General features: G+C 64.9%; 2 protein-coding genes across 5 annotated transcripts in view; one reads left to right on the top strand and one right to left on the bottom strand.

The window, feature by feature from the left end:
• Nucleotides 1-6229, top strand: part of EGFL7 (EGF like domain multiple 7) — a 9298-nt gene extending 3069 nt beyond the window's left edge. For 2 of the 3 annotated variants that reach the window (XM_021691011.1, XM_044920594.1), the window contains exons 2-10: nt 2513-2634; nt 2893-3009; nt 3843-3958; nt 4045-4140; nt 4281-4445; nt 4755-4831; nt 5154-5218; nt 5716-5878; nt 5967-6229. In XM_021691011.1, coding sequence (XP_021546686.1) covers nt 2513-2634; nt 2893-3009; nt 3843-3958; nt 4045-4140; nt 4281-4445; nt 4755-4831; nt 5154-5218; nt 5716-5839 — 882 coding nt within the window. In that variant the 3' untranslated portion in view covers nt 5840-5878; nt 5967-6229. The remainder of the gene's footprint in view (nt 1-2512; nt 2635-2892; nt 3010-3842; nt 3959-4044; nt 4141-4280; nt 4446-4754; nt 4832-5153; nt 5219-5715; nt 5879-5966) is intronic. The other variant, XM_021691012.1, reaches the window with a different exon arrangement.
• Nucleotides 6230-6659: 430 nt separating this feature from the next.
• Nucleotides 6660-19478, bottom strand: part of AGPAT2 (1-acylglycerol-3-phosphate O-acyltransferase 2) — a 13841-nt gene continuing 1022 nt past the window's right edge. The window contains exons 2-6 of one of the 2 annotated variants that reach the window (XM_021690975.1): nt 10898-11031; nt 10273-10448; nt 9944-10039; nt 8149-8221; nt 6660-7398 (exon numbers count right to left, since the gene is read on the bottom strand). In XM_021690975.1, the coding sequence (XP_021546650.1) occupies nt 7223-7398; nt 8149-8221; nt 9944-10039; nt 10273-10448; nt 10898-11031 (655 nt within the window). In that variant the 3' untranslated portion in view covers nt 6660-7222. The remainder of the gene's footprint in view (nt 7399-8148; nt 8222-9943; nt 10040-10272; nt 10449-10897; nt 11032-19478) is intronic. The other variant, XM_044920346.1, reaches the window with a different exon arrangement.

Below are 19478 nucleotides of genomic sequence, written 5' to 3' on the forward strand. Positions count from 1 at the left end.
GGAGGGAGCGAGCGCCGGGCCGGGGGGCGCGGGGAGCGCCGAGGGCGGGGTCTGCTCGCCGCGCGCTGGGGGCGGGGGTGGTCGGGGGCCTGGGCGCGCGCGGAGCTGGGGGGCGACGCAGAGCGACCGCGGGGAGCCGAGAGGTGAGCGGGCCGGGGGCGCCGGGGCTGCCGCGCGGGGACACGACCCCCAGCCCTGCCCGGATCCTGCGCCAGGTCCGGAGAATGGGCCCAGCGGCCTTCGGAAAGGGCGCCCCCTGCCGGTAACAGGCGACGAGCCAGGCCGCGCGGGGGGCCGGGGCCGGGGGCGCCGCAGCCCCTCACCCGCGTCCGGGCCCTGAGCGTCCCCCAGGGCCTGGCTCAGGGCCTCGTAGGCCCCAGACCCCGTGTCTCTCTCCATCCTCACCCCCACCCCCACAGATCCGGCGTGCAGGGGGAGGGGAGGCTTGGGGCCGGCGGCGGAGAGGACGCTTCCCCAATGTCCTGTCACCCCGCCTTTCCGTCCTCCCAGGGTCCTAACGTCCAGACCACCCCTCCCGGTGGAAGTGGGGGAGCCCCGGCCGCCGCTTTGCGGCGAGTCAGGCCCCTCCTTCTGCGGACCCAGCCCTCCGGGGTGGGCGCTGCGGGGACGCAGCGCGGGCAGGTGGGAGGGAAGGTGGTGGGCTGGGCTCCTGCTGACCCTCGGGGAGGATGGGACATTACTGCTTATCGACCTGAGGCGCTGCGGCCACCCCCGCCCCAGCTGGGCTGCAAAGGGAAATGAGACTCTGCCAGCCCAGCACAGGCTGGGCAGTGCCATGGGCCTCCGGTGACCCCGGAGAAAGCCTGGCTTCAAATACTGAGTCTCTCCTCTCTTAAAGCATGATCCCCTTTGAAGCCGCTGTCAATGAGTAGGGGAGGTGCTGGGGTGGATACCTGGCGGGGGGGGGGGGGGGGGACAGTTACATCTGCAAGAGATGAGCCTCCCCCAACGGGGCACCGAGTGCAAGCAAGCACATGTGCTTCTGCCCAGCCCCCCGGGCCCTGGGGCCACCTCTGCCCTCCCAGGGTCTGCTCCCCAGTGTCACCTGTTCCCATCCCTTCAATTCTTGCCTAGACCCCCAGGAGTGCCCCCTAATAGTTTGCACCCCCAGGGTCCACTCCCAGAGGTCCTCTTCCCAAGCTGGCTCACAGGACATGTCCCTGCCCCCAAACTAAGTCCCAACACCTTGGCTTCCCTTCTTGGGCCACCACAGTGAACAGGGGGTGCAGGAAGGACTCTCCTCCAGCTGCCTTCCACCTCACATGGGGCCGTGGGCCAGAGCAAGGACCCCACTCCCAGCTGACTGTGCAGACCCATCATGGTATCACTCTCCCCTGCGGGTTGGGCTTGGCAGGCCTGAGGGCTCAGCAACTGCTCACGGGGGTCACTCTTGATGGGACCAGCTGTCAGCTGGAGGAGGGGCCTCTGAGACCGTAGTGGTGTCTTTGAGAAAACCGAGTCCCAGAGAAGGGGGCGACCCTACCCTGATTCTACCTCCTGCCACACAGAAGTCCAGCTGTCTTCCATGTCCTTCCTGCTGGATGCCCTGCAGGGCCAGGGGCTGCCCACCTGGGCGGAACCCCGCCCCCTGGGGGCCTCGGGTGCGGTGCCTGGAGCGCCCCGTCTCCCCAGATGCTTGGCCGCACATGTGGACACCTCCCCCTCCCCCCACCTCACAGGCCCCTCGGCGCGTTGCGGACCATTAATTCTGGGCTGGGTTTTCCCACATTCCCAGGAATGCTTTCCCGGGTCCCTGGCGTCCATCCCCAGAAGAGAGGGATGGCATTTGGCTCCACTGGCATGTGGGGTGGGGAGGGCTGCTCCAGGCCCCTCCCCCCCGCCCAGTCCCAGGAGCCCTGGAGCAGACCAGTCAGACCCCAGGGTAGGAGTGACCCCCTCCCACGCAGGCTCTGCCGCACTCTGAGAAGGACCATATGGCCCCTCATGCTGAGCTCCTGCACCCCCTCAGACTCCCATGTCACCCCTGTGGCTGGCTCCCCATTTGGCAGATGAGGACACTGAAGGCCAGAAGGACCAAGCCATCTGGGCTGGGTTCCAGCTCTGCCCATTACCACCCGGTCGGCAGACTGGGCTGGGAGACCACCCTGCCACGACACGAGGGCACTAAATCCAGCCAGGGGAGGGAGAACTGGTCCAGAGGCTTCCCCTGGGCCCCCACCTTCCCAAGTGAACGTTGCTGGAGCTGCGGCTGCCTTCAGGCTCACCCAGGCCAAGCTGCTGCATCCTCGCCCTTCTGGGGTTCTGGGCTGTTTGTGCGGGGCAGAGGGCTGGCCTCCCTTGTGAGGCGGTGGGAGGAAGGGGCAGCTGCCACGGCCCTTGGGGGCTCCTGCGGGCACGAGGCTGCAGTGGGAGGCCCTAGCAAAGCGGCTGAGCTGGGCAGGTGTCCCAGAGCCAGGGACCGGGCTCTGCCAGAGGCATGGGCTCAAGGAGGGATCTGCAGAGGGACTTATGGGGGTGCCTTGTGCTTCAGGCCCCCCTGAGGAGAAGGCCATCCCCCCTGCAGACACGGGCCATGTTCACCTCCAGGGAGCTGCTGCTGGTGTGGTTCCTGGTGCTGGCAGTGGGTGGCACTGAGCACGTCTTCCGGCCTGGGTGAGTCAGAGCGTGGGGGACTCGGGCTCTGGGTGCTGCAGCGGTGGGGGTGGGCAGCCAGGAGCCCTCAGGCCACCCCCAGGACGGGGGGTGGGGGGGCATGGCTCCTCCTTGCGGTTCTTGCGGAGGGTCCTTCCTGTGGTGGCGCTGGGAAGCCCCTTCCCCAGATTCTTGGCTCCCTTGGCTCCAGGGCTGGAAGGCTCTGGGCTCTGGGCTGGGAGCCGTGGGACTGACTTGCCGGTGCCCCCACCTCTTTAGCCGCAGGGTGTGTGCCATCGGGGCTCCCAGGGGCCCCGAGTCAGAGTCTTTCGTGCAGCGAGTGTACCAACCCTTCCTCACCACCTGTGACGGGCACCGAGCCTGCAGCACCTACCGGTGAGCGCCCCCTGCCCCCTGCAGCTCCCCCGCCTGCCACACATCAGCCCTGAGCCCCAGGAGGGCCATGCACCCCAAGGTGGGAAACCCGGGCCCACGTCCAAGTGGATGGCGGAGGCTGATGCCTGTTTTGACTCAGGCAGCCTCGGCCCCAGGGTGTGGCTGCAGTGATCTCAACGTCATCCCGTCCTGCTCCTCCGCCCTCATCTTTGCGGGGCTCGCCCAGCCTGTCCGCTACCCTCTGCTTTCGGGGTGCTGGCTATAAGTTCTTATCCGTTTGAGATGATCCCTGCCTCGCCAGAACCTGCCCCTGAGCTCCGGTGGGCACCCCTCCCCCCATGACAGCCCCTGATGGTCACAGGTGGGGACTGTAATGCCGCACCCCCAGGCCGCCCCCGCGCCCAGCCAACCGCCAGCATGAGGGGCGTGGGTCTCCTCTGGCGCTCAGCTGTGGAAACGTGGCTTAAAGAGATTTCGTGGTCTGTGGGGTTTTCAGAGACCTTCCTGTGGGATGTCCCCCTGCTGGCCAAGAAGGTGGGGGCGGAGGGGGTGGGGCCCATCGAGGGGCGGGGCCCTGTTCCCTGCCCCTTTCACTAAGGGGGCAGGCAGGCCAAGGAGGGGTCGGTAAAGCCCCGTTAGTGAGCGCCCCTTCCCCACCTGCGCAGGGGAGGGGCCGGGAGTCCAGGACTCGGAGGCTGCCCATGGCTTGAGCAGGGCTGGTAGGGCGCGCCCTCGGCGTCCAGGGGCCCAGTGCCCAGGGAGGGAAGGTGGGGTGAGGAACTGGGGAGCCCGGCCAGTACTGCTGATGACTCCCTGACCTACCCACCCCACAGGACCGTCTACAGGACTGCCTACCGCCGCAGCCCTGGGCCGGCCGCCCCCAGGCCTCGCTACGCCTGCTGCCCCGGCTGGAAGAGGACCGGCGGGCTCCCCAGGGCCTGTGGAGCAGGTGAGAGGTGCAGGGCCTTCCCCGGCTGCCCCCCTGCAGGGCCCTGGGGACCCCCCTCCGTTTGTGACAGGCCTCCCCCTCAACAGCAATATGCCAGCCACCGTGCCAGAACGGAGGGAGCTGTGTCCAGCCAGGCCGCTGTCACTGCCCTGCAGGATGGCAGGGTGACACCTGCCAGACAGGTGAGGCTGCCTCCCGTCCTCCCGGAGGGGAAGGGTCGTCTGGGCCCCTCGCTGGGTGTCGGGGGTAGCCCACGAACAGGCGGGTGTTGAGGGGGCTCAGTGTGGGTGCCACTCCCTAGCTGACACCCCTTTTTCTGCAGACGTGGACGAGTGCAGGGCTGGAGGGGGCACCTGTCCCCAGCACTGCGTCAACACCGCGGGTAGTTACTGGTGCTGGTGTTGGGAAGGGCACAGCCCATCTGCAGATGGTGTGCTCTGCCTGCCCAAGACAGGGGCCCCCAGGGTAGCCCCGAACCCCACAACAGGTAAACTTCTCACATGCCCCCCCCTGTCCTTGCTGCCATGCCTGGGAGGAGGGCCGGGGAGGGCCTGGGGAGGGGGTGGGCATCACCCTGCACGTCTGCGCTGGGTGCAGTGGGGGCTGCCGGAGGCCTCCCGCCCTGGGCTGCAGGCCATCTCCCTGACCCGGGCCTAAGTGGGGATTTTCCCCAGGGGACAGATGGGCGCTGCTTTCTTGGGGGCATTGTGGGGGAGGGTTGCTGAGAGGGGGCTCATCTCAGCCGGGAGAGGGGAAGACATGCCCCGGGGTCCTCTCCGTGTCCCTGCCCCCACAGCCAGGAGACGCCACACCTCCGCTGACGACGGGACATTATTACTTTTGGTACGCGCTGTGACACTTCAAACTCGTACCGTGAGTAATAATGCGCTGTCGGCAGCCTGGCACCAAGAGCTCGACGTGGACCTCGGCTTGGACGGCTCAGCACCGCGGGGACCCTGGCGCCGAGGGGCGGGGCAGGGCGCACCTGCCGGGTCAGGGCCTGTTGACGTGGCGGGGCCGCCTGCCAGACCTCAGGCCAGCCTCGCTGCCTAGAATGGGCGTGGGTCTTGAGCCCGGTCTCCACGGCTGTGCCCTGCGCTTGGCCGAGGCCGAGAGGCCTCTGCATGGGGAGAAGCCGGCCTGGGGTGTGGGGTGTGGAGCGGGGCCTGCCTGATCAGGGCTGGGATCTCCCCAGGCGTGGACAGCGCAGTCGAGGAGGAAGTGCAGAGACTTCGGTCAAGGGTGGACGTGCTGGAGCAGGTGAGGCCTGCCCCCCGCCCATCGTCTCCTGTGGTGTAGCTCAGACCCTCAGGGTGGTTGTGGGGTTCCGTGGGGGTGGCCCCGGGAAGGAGGCCTCCTGGGCACTGACAGCCCAGGCCGGGCAGGGCTAGCAGGCCCGGGGGCCCCAGGACAGGAGGGCCAAGCTTGGCCGTGCCCCCCACAGGCAGCAGAGTGCCTGAAGCCAGGTCCAGCCCACCCCTACCTACCTTTGTCCCTGCGGCCTTTCTATGGGGCCGTTGGCCTGAGGACCCCTTGGAAGCTCTGGTTCCCCCCCCAGCCCCTCTGACCTGGGACCCCAGGCTTTGGGGACCACTGCAGGGCCGGTCACGAGGTGTCCATTGGCCCGTGCCCCCCCGCCCCCGCTCTCCTGGCACAGACGCTCCCTCTGGTGGACGTCCAGGGCCCTGCAGAGCCCTTACAGGCCACAGGGTTCCCTGAAAGCCTTGTGGAACAGAGAGGGTCCCTTCCGCCCACAGAAGCTGCAGCTGGTGCTGGCCCCGCTACATAGCCTGGCCTCAAGGGCCCTGGAGCATGGGCTCCCGGACCCCAGCAGCCTCCTGGCGCATTCCCTCCAGCAGCTGGACCGCATCGACTCTCTGAGCGAGCAGATCTCCCTCCTGGAGGAGCAGCTGGGGTCCTGTGAGTGCCACCCGGGAGCCTGGGACCTGGGGGAAGGAAGGTGGTGGGGAGCCGCGGCCTCTGACCTCAGCCCTTTGTCCGTCCGCAGGTTCCTGCGAGAAGGAGCTGTAACAGGCGGCCCGGGCCCCTGGCCCTGGCTATTGGGAGCCTTGCCCACTGCGCTAGGTCGGGCCGGAGGGGGACTTCGCGCCAAGGCGGGGCGGGAGGAGGGGTCCCCCTGGGTGTGATCCAGCCCCAGCCCGGCCAGCACCAGTGAGGGGGGCCGTGGCTCAGGGGAGGTACGAGGGTCTTGCTTGCCGGGCAGCATGTTGGGGGCACCTCTGCTCCGTGTCAGAATAAAATTAAGGTTCAGGCGCTGCTGTGTCCTTGGTGGGTTCTGGAGGGCATCCTGAGGCTGATGGGGGGCCACCTGCTGGCTGGCAGGAGGGCAGAGGGGCAGCCGTGGGGCACAGAGGAGGGCTCCAGCCACACGGGGCCCTCCTCCTACACGAGCTCTTGGTCCTCCCTCTCCACAAGGGGCTAGAGCCGGTGGCACTGCGACGGCGAGTCTGGCCTCTCGGTGATAAGCTCCGGCCGGCGGCCAGAGAGCAAATCTGACCCCCAGCGTGCCCGCCGCCCAGTTCAGGGGACATCCCCACCCCCGGAAAACTACCGCAGGATGATCGCGGGCCTGGTCCTGGAGGGGGGCACTGCAGGGGGCATGGAGTGCTCCCTGGAGGTGGCGAGGACAGCCCTGAGTGCTGTACCGCTCCGCCCACCCGAGTGACCACGGCTCACCAGGTGCTTCCGAGGGTTCATTTATTAAAAAACACTGACGGCGTGCAGTGCCTATTTGGCCGGCTTGCTCCCAAGGCCAGCGGAGCAAGGACCTCTGCTGTGTGGCTCTCCCTGAGGCCCAGGTTGCACAAGACCGGGTGTCCAGCCGCCCCCCCTACCCCCCCGCAGAGTCCCGTTTCTCCCAGAGGGCCGGCCGCCCAGCCAGCCTCCACGCCCCACAGGCCCAGGCAGGAGGGTGGAGCGTCTCAGCCCTGGCCATTCGTCCCGAGGCCTTGCCTGTCGGCCCAGCTGGTCCTTCGCCTGCTCCTGAGTCCGAGAGGCACAAGTGTGGGCTTCTAGGGAAGGTTCCAGCTGACTCTCCTTTTGGGGGGACATCCGAGGCCAATGACAGGAGGCAGCCTCCTGCATCCAGGGCCCGAATGAAAGCGGGGGAATCCTCGGGAGCAGGACACAGTGATATTTAGCAGCCGGGGCAGGGGAAGAGATCCCTCTGTCCCTTCTCCAGCCAGGCCCTGTCCCCGGCCCCCCCCATCCTGTCCCCAGGTCCTGCCCCACCCCAGGCCTCGGCTACTGGGCTGGCTGGCAACCAGGCCCTGCAGTCGCCCCGTTCTCCTGGGGTGTCTTGGATATGCGGAGGAAGGTGGTCCTCATGGCCTGGTAGCAGGTATCCATCAGCTTGGGGACATCGGCAACAGTGAGACCACTGGTGGGGATGGCATCCAGCACCTCCACCTTGATGGTTCCTGTTGGGGGCGGAGCATCAGTGGCCTGGGGCCCCCACCCGTGCCCACTGTCCTGGCGCCCAAGCCGTGGCCTGTCCTTGCTCCGGCACCAGCTGAACCCCCTTCCTCCTCCTCCTCGGCCACCTACCGGCCGTCCCTGGACGCCTGGTCTCAGGTGGTTGGTTTTTAACTGAGAATAATCAGTACAACCAAACCCAGAGCTCCTGAGTCCGCGCTTGGTAGGTTCTGACAGCTGTATACTCCCCTGCGAGCTCCACCCAAGGTACAGAACTTTCCTCCCCCAGAAGGTGCCCCCCTGCCTCCTCCCAGGCACCCACACCCACCATTCTACTTCCATCCTCCACCATGGTCTGGGGGGCCAAGAGTCTCCGATATGGGGGGCGGGGGGACACAGCTTGGCTCCTCCCCTCCCCGCCCCGCTGCCCGTCAACCTTTGGCCCCACCTTCCTACCCAGGCACCAGGTGCCCACATTCGGGATCTGGACGGAAGGGTAGTGGCCCCAAGCTCCACGGCTGGTGGGCATGGGGGTACCCGGGAGGCTGCTGCCCAGCTTGGGCCTCTGCGTGTGAACTCAGGCGCCTAACCCTCCCTCTGCTGGGATTGCAGATCGCTTCCTTCCTGCACTCACCAAATGATCACTGGCCTACAGGAACCACCCAGAAAGGGGAACTACCCTACGAGGGGCCTGGGCATCCCTGTGACTGAGGATGAGACTCGCCCGCGGGTATGCCCAGGTGGTGGGGTGCTACCTGAGCTGAAGAGCTTCGTCTTGGGGTTGTAGAAGGAGGAGAAGCTGGAGTATATCACGGGGATGATAGGCACCTGTGGACAGAGCCGTGGCGCCTGAGGACACACGGAAGCCCGCCCCAGCCCACCCTGAGCCCCAAGGATGAGCTGCTGGGGGGAGCCCTGCCTTGCCACTCGCCTGCCTTCTGCCTAACGAGGTCCCGGGAGTGCCTGCAGCTACAGGACAGGCAAGGTGACCTGCCTCAGGCCCCTTCCACGCGTGACCCCGGGGCCTGGGACACCGTTCATGCCCTGCGTTAACGATCACCCCCAGGGGCCGTTTCTGACCCTGCTGTCTTGCGAGAAAAGGAGCAGGCCCTGCCCCCTCCCCGGCTATAGCTGCCCCCAGCATTCCATAAACTCATCCTACACATCATCACTCAAGCATCCCCTTCACCAGGAAGCCTTCCTGGCCGGCACATGTCCCTATGACCCACATCTGTGCCCCCACTGGTCCTAAGTTTGCGCGGGGGGCAGTGCCCTGTACAGTTTAGCTGGAGGTTACTGAGGTCCTTCTGCCCACCCCTCCCCCATCCTGGGGAGGCAGGGGGCAGCTGTAGCCAGGGAGGGGACAGGGTCTGCTGGTATTCCTGGAAGACGCCAGGGTCTGAAACGGCCCCTGGGGGTGATCATTAACCCTGGCGGTCAGGGAGCCTCTCCCTGGTACCAGCAGGGGCACAGGCTTGGAACACAGGGAGGCGACAGGCTGGGAGGCCCCCGGGGAGACAGGGAGGAGGGGAGCGGAGAGGACAGGGAATGCTGTCCAGTCTCCTGGCTGAGGCTGCGCTACCCCAGCCCCCCCAGAGCCTCTGCAGCATCCTCTCTCCTCTCCCACGAGCCCCATGTCCCATACCACCAGCAAAAGGAAAGGACATCAGCCCCAGGTATGCGGCAGGGGTGCCCTCCACCTCCCAGCTGGAGGGGCCGCAGGCCCAGGGGGTGAGAGCTCAAAACCCAGGCTCCTCCACCCCATTCACGGGCTGCTTCCATGACCCCACAGGGGCGTGAGCTGGGAGCCTCTGGAAGGAGGGCTCGCCCGGCCTTGCTCAGGACCAGACAGCAGGGGGCGCTAGAGGCCACCTGTGCCGGGTGGAGGGCCAAGAGCAGACCCTAACCGGGCAGGACGAAAGCCCCTCCCCCCGACTGCAGATGATGACTTTTCCCTGCACGAACTCCCCCAACACAGGACCAGGAGTGGGACAGAGCACCCTTTAGCCACCAGGAGACACTGCCCCGGGGATGGATGCACCCCCAGTTCTACGGACGTCACCCCCAAGCACCTCCCGGGACAAAGGGCACCTTGGAGCTCAAGGACCAGGAAAGTAGAGGGGCCCACCGCAGAGTCCCAGCTCGCTCTGTGCGGGCCGCCCCCCAGGCCCTGCTCATCTAGCCCCAGCCCACAGTTCTGCAGGACTGGGCAAGCACTCAGCCTTCCCCAGAGAGCCCAGTAAGTAGGCCTGCCACCGCTGCCTCCCCTGGGGGCCCCTGCTGGCCAGCTACCAAGGGGTCTGCCAAAGCTGGGTGCTGCACCCGATCAGCGCCAGCCTTGGCGCTCAGAGTGGGCGAAGAGGCCCAAAGAACAGCCCTCCCAGCAGGTCAGAAACCAGGTGTTGGAGGGGTGAGGAGGCCCTGTGCCCGCCCAGTGGGAGGGGGTCCCCGAGCCCCAGCGGCCCCAACCTGACCAGGCCGTCACCTTCGGCTTTAAGCCAACCTGGACCCGCTTCCCTGCCCCGCTAGGAGGGCAGCTCCCTGGCACACCTGGGTCTGGATTGCCAGGTAGAAGGCGCCTTTCTTGAAAGGTAGCAGGTCTCCATTGTCGTTCCGCGTGCCCTCAGGGTAGATCCACACTTTGAGCTGTGGGGGAGACAGGAGGCAGCTGTAGCTGGGTGGGGGGGGCTGGGCCGCCCCCTCCTAAGGAGCCTCCCTTGTCAGCTGAGGCCACTACCGCGAATGCGCGGATGCGGAGGCTCGGCTCCCGAGGCTCGGCTCCCGACATTTCCACGGGCAGGGGGCTGAGGTGCTGTTGGGCACCTACCGCCGAGTGGGAGTGTTTGCACCGCCAAGCAGGCCCCCAGCCCCACACTCACGTTCTCCCTGACCATGCGCTTGCCCACATCGGCCATCACGGTCATGGCAGTCCTGGAGTGCTGCCGGTTGATGAAGAAGATGCCCCCAAGGTACATGATCAGGCCCACGGGCCCCAAGAAGATCAGTTCCCGCTTGGCGATCTGCACGCAGCGCTCAGGTAGGACCTCCATCAGGCCTGCAGGTGGCCACGGGCACCAGGCAGGAGGGGTCAGGCTCAGAGCCTGGCAGCCACCTCCCCAAGGAGGAGAGAGCCAGCCCTGTGCCTGGACCACCAACGGGCCTGGGTGGGGTCATGCCTTCCCACCCGGCCAGGTCATGTGGCCTCTCGGCCTGCTTCCTGCCTGTAGAGGGAGCTGGGAAGCCGAGCTCCCAGCCGCTGGGGTGAGGATGGCAGAGCCCCGTACCCAGCATCAGGCACACACAGCTTTGTCATGTGGCTGGAGGGAGGCACGGGTCCCCCTGGCCTGGGTCAGCCCCGCTTTCCCACCAGGTCATCTGGGCCCAGGATCCAGCTCTCTGAAGCACCCCTCCCTCTCCCCGCAAGAGACCAGGGCAGTGTCCCAGGCCGGGCCTGCAGCCAGGAAGGGCCAGCTCTCCCACCAACCCCTCTGCGCCCTGGCTTACCCATCATGTCCAGGATGCTCTGGTGGTTAGAAATGATGACACAGGGGTGGTCCACCTCCAGCTTCTGGAGACCCTTTATCTCAAAACGAAGGCCGAATATGTACTTAAACTTTGAGACAAACCATCTGATGATCCTGAGAAGAGAGAATGTCAGTGAGCAGGGCCCCCCTGCCCTGCACCCCGTCTTGGGCTCCGGCCTGGAACAGACCCAGCAGACGGAGCCCCGGCTGGCCCTCTTCGTGGGCAGCTGGCGGGACCCTGAGTTCACCTTCCCCTCCAGGAGCCATCAGGTCCTGTCCCTCAAGGGGTCAGCGAGTGCGGCCGGGTCTCCTGCCACTCTGGTGGAAACAGGGAAGATCACGGACAGAAAGGTGCGAAGCCCCCAGGGGTGGACACCTGGCAAAGGGGAGGCTGTCCTCTGCTGCATCTGCTTTGCGAGTACCTGCCGTGCGGCCCTGCCCTCACCCCACACCCCTGCGGGCTCATCCAGGGGCAGCTGCAAGGGGACTGGAGGCTGAGAGCCCCCGGAGGGCTGGGCTAGGTCTGGTTCTCGGCTGTCAGCAACGAAAAACCCTACGTGGAGGGGCGCCCGGCTGGCTCAGTCGGGGGAGCGTGCAATTCCTGATCTCGGGGTTATAGGTTCGAGCTTCACGTTAGGCGGCGAGATGACTTATAAAATCTTTAAAAAATAATAAAATAAAACCCAACAGAGAGAGAGGGATCCCTGCACCCCTGCAGAGGAGGGGGGCCCCCACCCGCAGGCTCTGGGGAAGGAGACCCTGCAGGGCAGTGCCACACAGGGAAGAAGGCATCCACAGCAAGTGGAGACCTTCGCAGGGGCTGACGACTGCTCAGGAACAAGCGGGAGCGCCGCCCGCTATGAGAGGAGCGCGCCCAGGCTGGGCTTGCACCCCTCACCCCTGTCCTACTGAGCAATCCCACCGTCCCCTTCTCCCGGGCCTACAGAGCGCAAATGACCTGCCCCAGGGGAAGGCAGAGGAGGGGAGCCAGGGTGTGAGGGGCCTGGGCCTCCCCCACTTGGAGGTCCACGCCCTTCCAGCCCCGGCGCCTGCAGGGGGCTGCCCTAGGGCATCGGCGACCTTCGGGGGCTGCCTCCAAGCAGCACAGGTGGGCGTGAGTGGCTATGGGCGCAGGGATGTGTCTGCAGGCGCTGCTGGCCTTGGAGGACGCCGCGGGGCCGAGGGCTCTACCTGGGACGGGCTCCAGTAGGGGCCAGCCTGCGGGGCGAGGCTCCGAGCCCTCTAACTCCCCGCAGGGCCCCAGTCCGCCCCATCCCCTGTGGGTGGCTGACCCACCAGTGACCCAGAACTATTCCACTTCTCACAGGTTTGGGCAGCACCCCCAGCCCCTCAGGTATCTGAGCCCCTCAACAGCGTTCACGGCAAGGGAGGGATTTCCCATTTTATACACAAGGGTGAGTAACTGCCCCAGGCCCGGAGATGGCCCTTAAGACAGCAGACTCAGTACTGGCTCAAAGCCAGACTCTGTTTTTTTTTTTTTAAATTGTCATAAAATGCACATGACCCAAAATGTACCCTTCTAACTGCTGTCCAGTGCACAGCTCAGGGGCGTCAGCGCATGCACACTGAGCCGTCCCCTCCATCCGCCCCAGAACATGCTCCTCTTCCCAGACTGGACTCTGTCCCGTTACACACGGACCCCCTTCCCCCAGCCCCTGCCCCCTGCGTCTGTGGACCCGACTCCTTTCAGGCCTCCTGGGAGTGGATCCCTCAGGATCTGTCCTTCTGGATCTGAAAGCCAGCCTCTCACTCAGCTGCCCCTTTCACAGAACAGAACCCCCGTGGGAGGGCAGCTCTCCCTCATCCCATGCTGCAGATGGGGACACTGAGGCTCAGGGAGGCGCGTTCACACGATTAGACCGGCCATCCTCCCCTGCACCTGCCAGCCTCGGCCTGCTCAGGCCAGACCTGCCCATTTGTCCCTTCCCGCCCTGGGACCTGTGTCCCAGCAGGCCCTGGATACAGGCTGAGCGAGTTGACTGGCTGCTTCACCTCTGCGGGGCTCCGTTTCTCATCTACAGACAGCTTCTCAGTCACTGTGAGGCTTGAGGGGACAAGGAGAGGGCACGGCTGGCACTTTATAAAGGAGAGAGATGGAAATGTCCAATAAACATGGAAAATCTTCACTCTCACTAGAAATCAAAGCAACGCACATCGAAACAAGAGCCCTGTTTTCATCCTTTGGGTTGGCTCGGTCCAAAAGAAAAGACCGGTAACACAAGGGGTTGGCCCGGATGTTGGGAACGGCCACCGGGGGACGGCAGGTTGGCAGCACCTGGGCAAAGCCGTGCAGAAATCCAGTCCCGGGGCAGATGGGTAGCGCAGTTGGCTGAGCGTCCCCTCTTGGTTTTGGCTCAGGTCGTGATCTCAGGGTCGTGGGATCGAGCCCCACGTCGGGCTCCGGGTTCCGCGCTCAGTGGGAAGTCCGCTTCCCCTCTCCCTCTGCCGCTCCCCCGGCTTGTGCTCTCTCTCTCTCTCCAATAAATAAATCAATCTTATAAAGAAGGAAGGAAGGAAGGATGGACGGACGGACGGAAGGAAGGAAGAAAAAGAAAGAAAGAAATCTGGTCCCTCTCCCAGGATCTGATCCTAAGGCAGTTATGAGAGGCAGGCCTGCAATCCTCACGTGTGGTCTGAATTAGAAGAATCTGAAGGGCGCCCGGCTGACTCCTACGGTAGAGCCTGCGACTCTTGATCACAGGGTTGTGAGTTCAAGCCCCACATGGGGGATCTCACCCCACACGGTGGATAGGGATTACTTAAAAATAAAATCTTAAAAAAAAAAAGAAAAATCTGAAACCGTCTGAAGGTCCCCTACTAGGGAGAGAGGCGAAGTAGTGGTCGGATCCACAGCCTGCTGGGGCGGAGACCTGGACACCCCATGCAGCACTGGCCGGTCACGAGCGCCCCCTACCTGCCGCGGAGGACCCCAGCCACACCTGGATGCGGACCGCCTTCTCTGCTGGAGGCGTCTGCTGGCTTCTCTTTCCCTCTTTCAGAATTGTGGCAAAATATGTGTCACATAGAATTTATCTTTTAATTCATTTATTTGACACAGAGAGAGAGCGTGAGCAGTCCCGGCCGAGCAGGGAGCCCGCCGCGGGACTCGATCCCAGGACCCCGGGATCACAACCTGAGCGGAAGGCAGATGCTTCACCGACTGAGCCCCCAGGCGCCCCATCATTTTAATCATTTTTTTTAAAGATTTTATTTATTTATTTGAGAGAGAGAATGAGATAGAGAGAGCATGAGAGGGGGGAGGGTCAGAGGGAGAAGCAGACTCCCCGCCGAGCAGGGAGCCTGATGCGGGACTTGATCCCGAGACTCCAGGATCATGACCCGAGCCGAAGGCAGTCGCTTAACCGACTGAGCCACCCAGGCGCCCCATTTTAATCATTTTTAAATGTCCGGTTCAGTGGCGTGAAATCCACCCACACTGCTGTGCGACCGTCCCCACCATCCGTCTTCAGCACTCTTCTCTCTCTCCTGTTTGGATTTCTTTGTGTATCTGACGTAAGGGATTGACCATAGGCCATGGGAGATGCCGTGCACAGACCCCTGGCAGTGGGCAGCGCGAGGGTGGCCGGCCCGGAGGGAGCAGCGTGCTCTGCACACTCACACGAGGAGCGCGTCCACGCGGACTAGAACACGCACCAGCTGCGGTGGCTACGGCAGGCTGCCAGTGGTCGTCCTCAAGGGGACAAAGCAGTCTCTGCAGGCCGCACGCACGCGGACGCCCGGCCACCTGTCCTTTTCCCGATGTCACAGTTTCAAGGTTTTTTGTAAAAGTGGTAGGAAAAAGTCCATCATTTTCACAGTTTCCTCAGTGTGGAAGGAAGCAAACCAAGCTTTGCAGCGGCTCCTGCAGACCATGGGCTGCCAGGGACAGAAAGCCAGGGGTCCTTGCCCAGGAGAGCGGAGTGCACTTCCCACGGGGGGTCGGGAGGGGGGCAGGTGGGAACACCTCCATCCCCCACGCCTGCGCAGCACCTGCTATGTGCCAAGGGCAGGACAGGAAGCCTCACTTTTTGTTCAGAGAGCAACCCCACCAGGTGGGGACACTCCGATGAGGGGGCCTACGCGAAGTGGTTAAGTGACTTGCCCAAGGTCACGCAGCAGGGAAGCCAAGGTGGGCCGGAACCCACCTCCTTACCTGTTTTTTGGAAAACAAGTGAAAAATGCCAGGCAAGGGGCATACCGGAGGTGGGGTGGGATGGGGCGAAGACCCAGGACTGCAAGATGGCATTCCAGAATTGCAGAAGCAAATCCCTCCCCCTTCCCTGAGGCTCTGCAGACCCTGCCCAGCGCCCCGCAGGACTGGAGGCCACCCGTGCCCTCAGCCAGCCCTCAGCCAGCCCACAGCAGCCTCCACCATCCTGAGCACGGGCCCCACTGTGCCCACAGCCCACCTTACCTGAGTGCCCCTCCACCAGCCGCAGGGCTCAGGGGGGCTGCCCCCTCGGGAGCCAGGGCCCCAAAACTTGGAGCAGGTGTCCCTGGCGCTGGCCCCGGGACATGGGCACACAGCTCTGGCTGCTGCCCTACCCCCTCTAGCCCCCAAACCCCCAGGGAGGCTAGCGGGGTGCAGCCAAGGCCGCCTGAAGCCCAAGAGGCCTGGGGGTGCATTGAGTGCCTGGCACAGTATTCCAGAAGCACCCACCAGTGGCCAGATGGGTGACTGGTACCACCTTTTCCCACCTCTAGGCCCCCGGAGCAGGACCGTTCCTCAAGCCGATGGGATGTGCTGGCCCTGCCTGGATCTTTCTCAGGAGCCCTCTATTTAACCCCAGTCACGAACCGCCGAGACCGCCTGAGCGCTATAAACACCACGGATCCTTCCAGCGCCCATGGGAGCCCAGGCTCACTCTGGTCAGCCAGCCTCCTTGGACCTTCCGTGTTCAGCCCGAGGACCCCGGGCCCTTCCCTAGCTCTGGGTGAGCTCGCTCGCCGTGACCTTGGGCATTGCCCTTGACCCCACCCCCTCTAAGCTTCCATTCCTGCCTGTGAAAAGGGGAAGGGCGTGGAGATTCAGCCGTTGAGGCTGGGACCCTGGGAGCAACCACAGTGATGATGTCACAAGCAGATAAGAAGAATCCACAAAGTAGGCGGGACACGTGCCCCAGGCCACCCGCCCCTCCCCCAGCCAGCATGGGCTCCAGGCAGCTGGAAGGAAGTTCAAGGCCAGGCCATGGCCACCTGCTGACCTTTGCCCTCAGCCCCTGGCCTGGAGCTAGGTTGCTCCCAGATCTAGGCGGCTGTTTCAGCTGAGGCATGCCAGTCCTCAGCCAGACCCCTCTGGATGTGCCCCAGAGAGCGGGGGTTCCGGGTGGGGCCCACCTGGGGGCAGCCCTGCCAGGAAGGCCACCCAGAGCCATTGATCTGCTCAGGGGACAGGAGCTGCCCAGAAGCCCGGAGGTGGCAAGAGGGGCTGTGTGGCAATGGGGTGAAAGCAGGGGGCCGGAAGGGGGAGGGGCCAGCAAGCCCTCAGTCCTGACCCAGGATCTCCAGGGCTCTGGGGAGTTCTGGTTTCTGGGCCTGCAACAGCGCATCCGGGGGAGGGAGTCTGCCCCTGGCCATCCTACCCCAAGAAAAACAAAGGCAGACTTTCCTGCAAAACCGGGATCCCCTGCCAGCCCCCATGAGCCACAGGGCTCCCTGAATGCACTCCGTCCCCATCCGTGCACCCCCCAGGAGCACACAGCAGCTGGCAGCGCTGGCTAAGAGGCTGGGCTGTCCTGGGTTCAAATCCCACCCAGCATCTACAAGCCCCTGGTCTCTGGCCTAAACAATGCCCATTCTTCCCTCTTTGAGGTTCCTCAGGAGCTGCACAAATGGAGTGCCTCGCTACCCCACCTCCCTTGAAGCCAAGAGCCTTGCCACCCAGGGCCTGGCCATTCCGATGGACTCATGCAGTCCAGCCCCCAGAGGCCCTGCCACGGTAGTGGATGCATACCGGCCCCTGAGCATGGTGGAGCCACAGGATGGAGACGCTGGAACCTTCTGCAGGACCTGGGCCGCCCACCTCCGGTCTCCTTCGGTGCACGAGAAAGTCTCGTGGAGAAGCTGCTGTCGCTAGGGGTCCCGATCCCGCAGCCGAACCTAATCCTCACACACACAGCTGGGCTTCACCCCTGTCTCTGTCAAATGGCTGTACTAAGGGCATCTGCCTCGTGGGGCAGATACTCCACCGTAGCCCAGGCCGGAGAGCAAACCAGCCTGGGAGGGATCCTTGGTCTCGGGCCCCCAGTGGGTCAGAGGGTCAGCTCTTCTGTTCCCATCACTGTTCCCTGCACACTCGGAACTGGAGTCCAACAGGCAAAAGCCTCCCTGGGCCACTGCCCAGAGCCCCGTGGGGAGGGGCCCCTGCTGCTCGGGGGAAGGCAGCAAAGCAGGGGAGGGGGCAGAGCAGGGCTGCCCCCGGCAGAGCTCCCGGCACCCCAAGCCCAGGGCTCCAGTCCCTGTCAGCACCACGGCCCCTAGTGCTGGCAGGCACAGAGGGAACGTACGAAGCACGCGCTCTGGAGGCCCTCCCAGGGGGTCTGCACCCCAGCTCCGCCACGTCTGAGCTCTGGGACCCCAGGCAACCGCCTCCTCCCTCCCCCCCCACCCCCCCCGCCGGGAGGCCTTAGCTTCAGCCGGCACCTCCAACTCCTCATCAGAGGAATGAGGCACACAATATGCCCGGCCCCACAGTGAGGTAGACACCGTGGCATCGAGCGAGGCGGGCCACCTTCCAGAAGTCAGGGCGGGGCTGGCGAGAAGAGCAGCCAGGGTGCTCAGGGGTCCGGGAAAGACTGCTGAGTGAGGCCACGGCATGTCCCAGCCCCTCCGCGGAGGGGTCTGCCGGGAGGGGGTAGGGAGCCCGTCGGCTCAGCCCTCCGGCACCTCCACCCAACCTCCCTGTCCCCCCAGCCTGCCAGGTCCAGCCACCAAATCAGAAAGGGCCTGGTGACTTCTGATTTGACCCCTGGGAAGCAGCTTTGAAGTCTGAGTCAGTCCTTTTAAAAGACAAGGAAGCTGCTTGTAAAGAGGCCACCTGATGACACAGTTGGGGGAGGAGGAGGGTCACCTCCTGGCTCTGTCACCTCTGCTGAAAACCTGCTCTGGGGCCAATTCTCCCCCTGCTTCCCCCTCCTGATGCCTCAGAACCACACATGCCGTCCCGGGCCTGCCTCTAGGAGGGCAGCACCACCTCCAAGAAGCCCACTGGCCTGTGGGTCCCGGAACCCACACCCCTCCTCCGGCTCAGAGGCCAGCCCCCAGCAAGTGCTGAGCCGAGGCTCCTGCTGCCCACTGGGGACTCCAGGACCCCAACTCAGGCCCGGCCTTCAGAGACGTGCACGGCCTCAGGCATCCCTGCCCTGGAGTGGTGGGGGCCCAGCTTTGAGGAACCCCCTGCAAACAGGTCCTCCCCTCCCCAGGGGCACTCCACGCGGGGAAGACAGCCAGTAGGACCACACCTGGGCTGTCCCTGGGGTCCACCTCACTCCCTGGGATGTTGGCCCGGGCCATGCTGGTGCTGGGCAGGGGACACCACAGACCCACTGAGCACGCTCCACTCTGAGTCCTCACCTACTCTGGGTAGGAAAGCCACAAACCCCTAAAGACAAGGCTTGGAGGGCCCACGCCGTGTGGGCCAGTCCCAGCAGCATCGGCTGGTGTGGATGGACAAGGACAGAGGGGGCGGGAAGTCAGCAACCCTCACCCACTGCCCTGTAACCACACAGGGGGCAGGGACCTCAGGGACCACAGTATCCTCACGGCAGGCCACAGCCAAGAAGCTGTTGCAAAAGCCACAGAAATAAATATTACCAACAGCTGCCCTGGGATCAGACACAGGGAGACAGGGCAGGAAGAAGCCCCCGCCCCTTAGCCTCTGACCCAAAGAGACCCCCCACTCTTCAGCCGGGCCTGACCTCCCTACCCCACACCCACCAGCCCACAGCACCATACTGCCCAGCTCAGGGAGGTGTCCACAGAAAAATTCCAGCCACCCCTCCCTTCCTTCCACCCTGAGGCTGGACCTCAGGGGCCAAACCCACCCTTCCCACTCAGGAGCCTCCTACCTTCTTAGCAGGACCCGCAGGGAAGGAAAGGAAGTCAGCCCCAGGGGCGATCACAGGTGCGGGTGGGTGAGAGGGGGTGCAGAGAAGGCAGGGACCCCCGGGGCTCTGAAGCGCCTCTTCCAGGCCGGGGCGGTGCTCCAGCAAAGCCCCCCCTGGGGCAAGCCCCGCAGTCCGACCCGCTCTTTCCCCGCGGGTGGAGCAGGACTGCGCCTCTCCCAGCCGGCCCAGGGCCGCTCCGCCACCCCCCAGCCGGCGCCCCGAACGCCCTGCGGGTCCCGCGGGGCCCTTGGCGGGGCGGAAGGACGCGGCGGCGCTGGAGACCGAGACCTTTTGAAGTCCCTCGGTGTCTGCGCCCGGGCCGGGGCCTCCGGGCCCGCGCACGGGCACATTGTGACGTGGGGTCCCGCGGACCCGCGCGCGCCGCCCGAGAGCCCCGAGAGCCACAGGCGGGGCAGGAAGGACGGACAGGAGAGA

The sequence above is a fragment of the Neomonachus schauinslandi genome, chromosome 13 (genome assembly GCF_002201575.2).
Source record: "Neomonachus schauinslandi chromosome 13, ASM220157v2, whole genome shotgun sequence".
Lineage (NCBI taxonomy): Eukaryota > Metazoa > Chordata > Mammalia > Carnivora > Phocidae > Neomonachus > Neomonachus schauinslandi.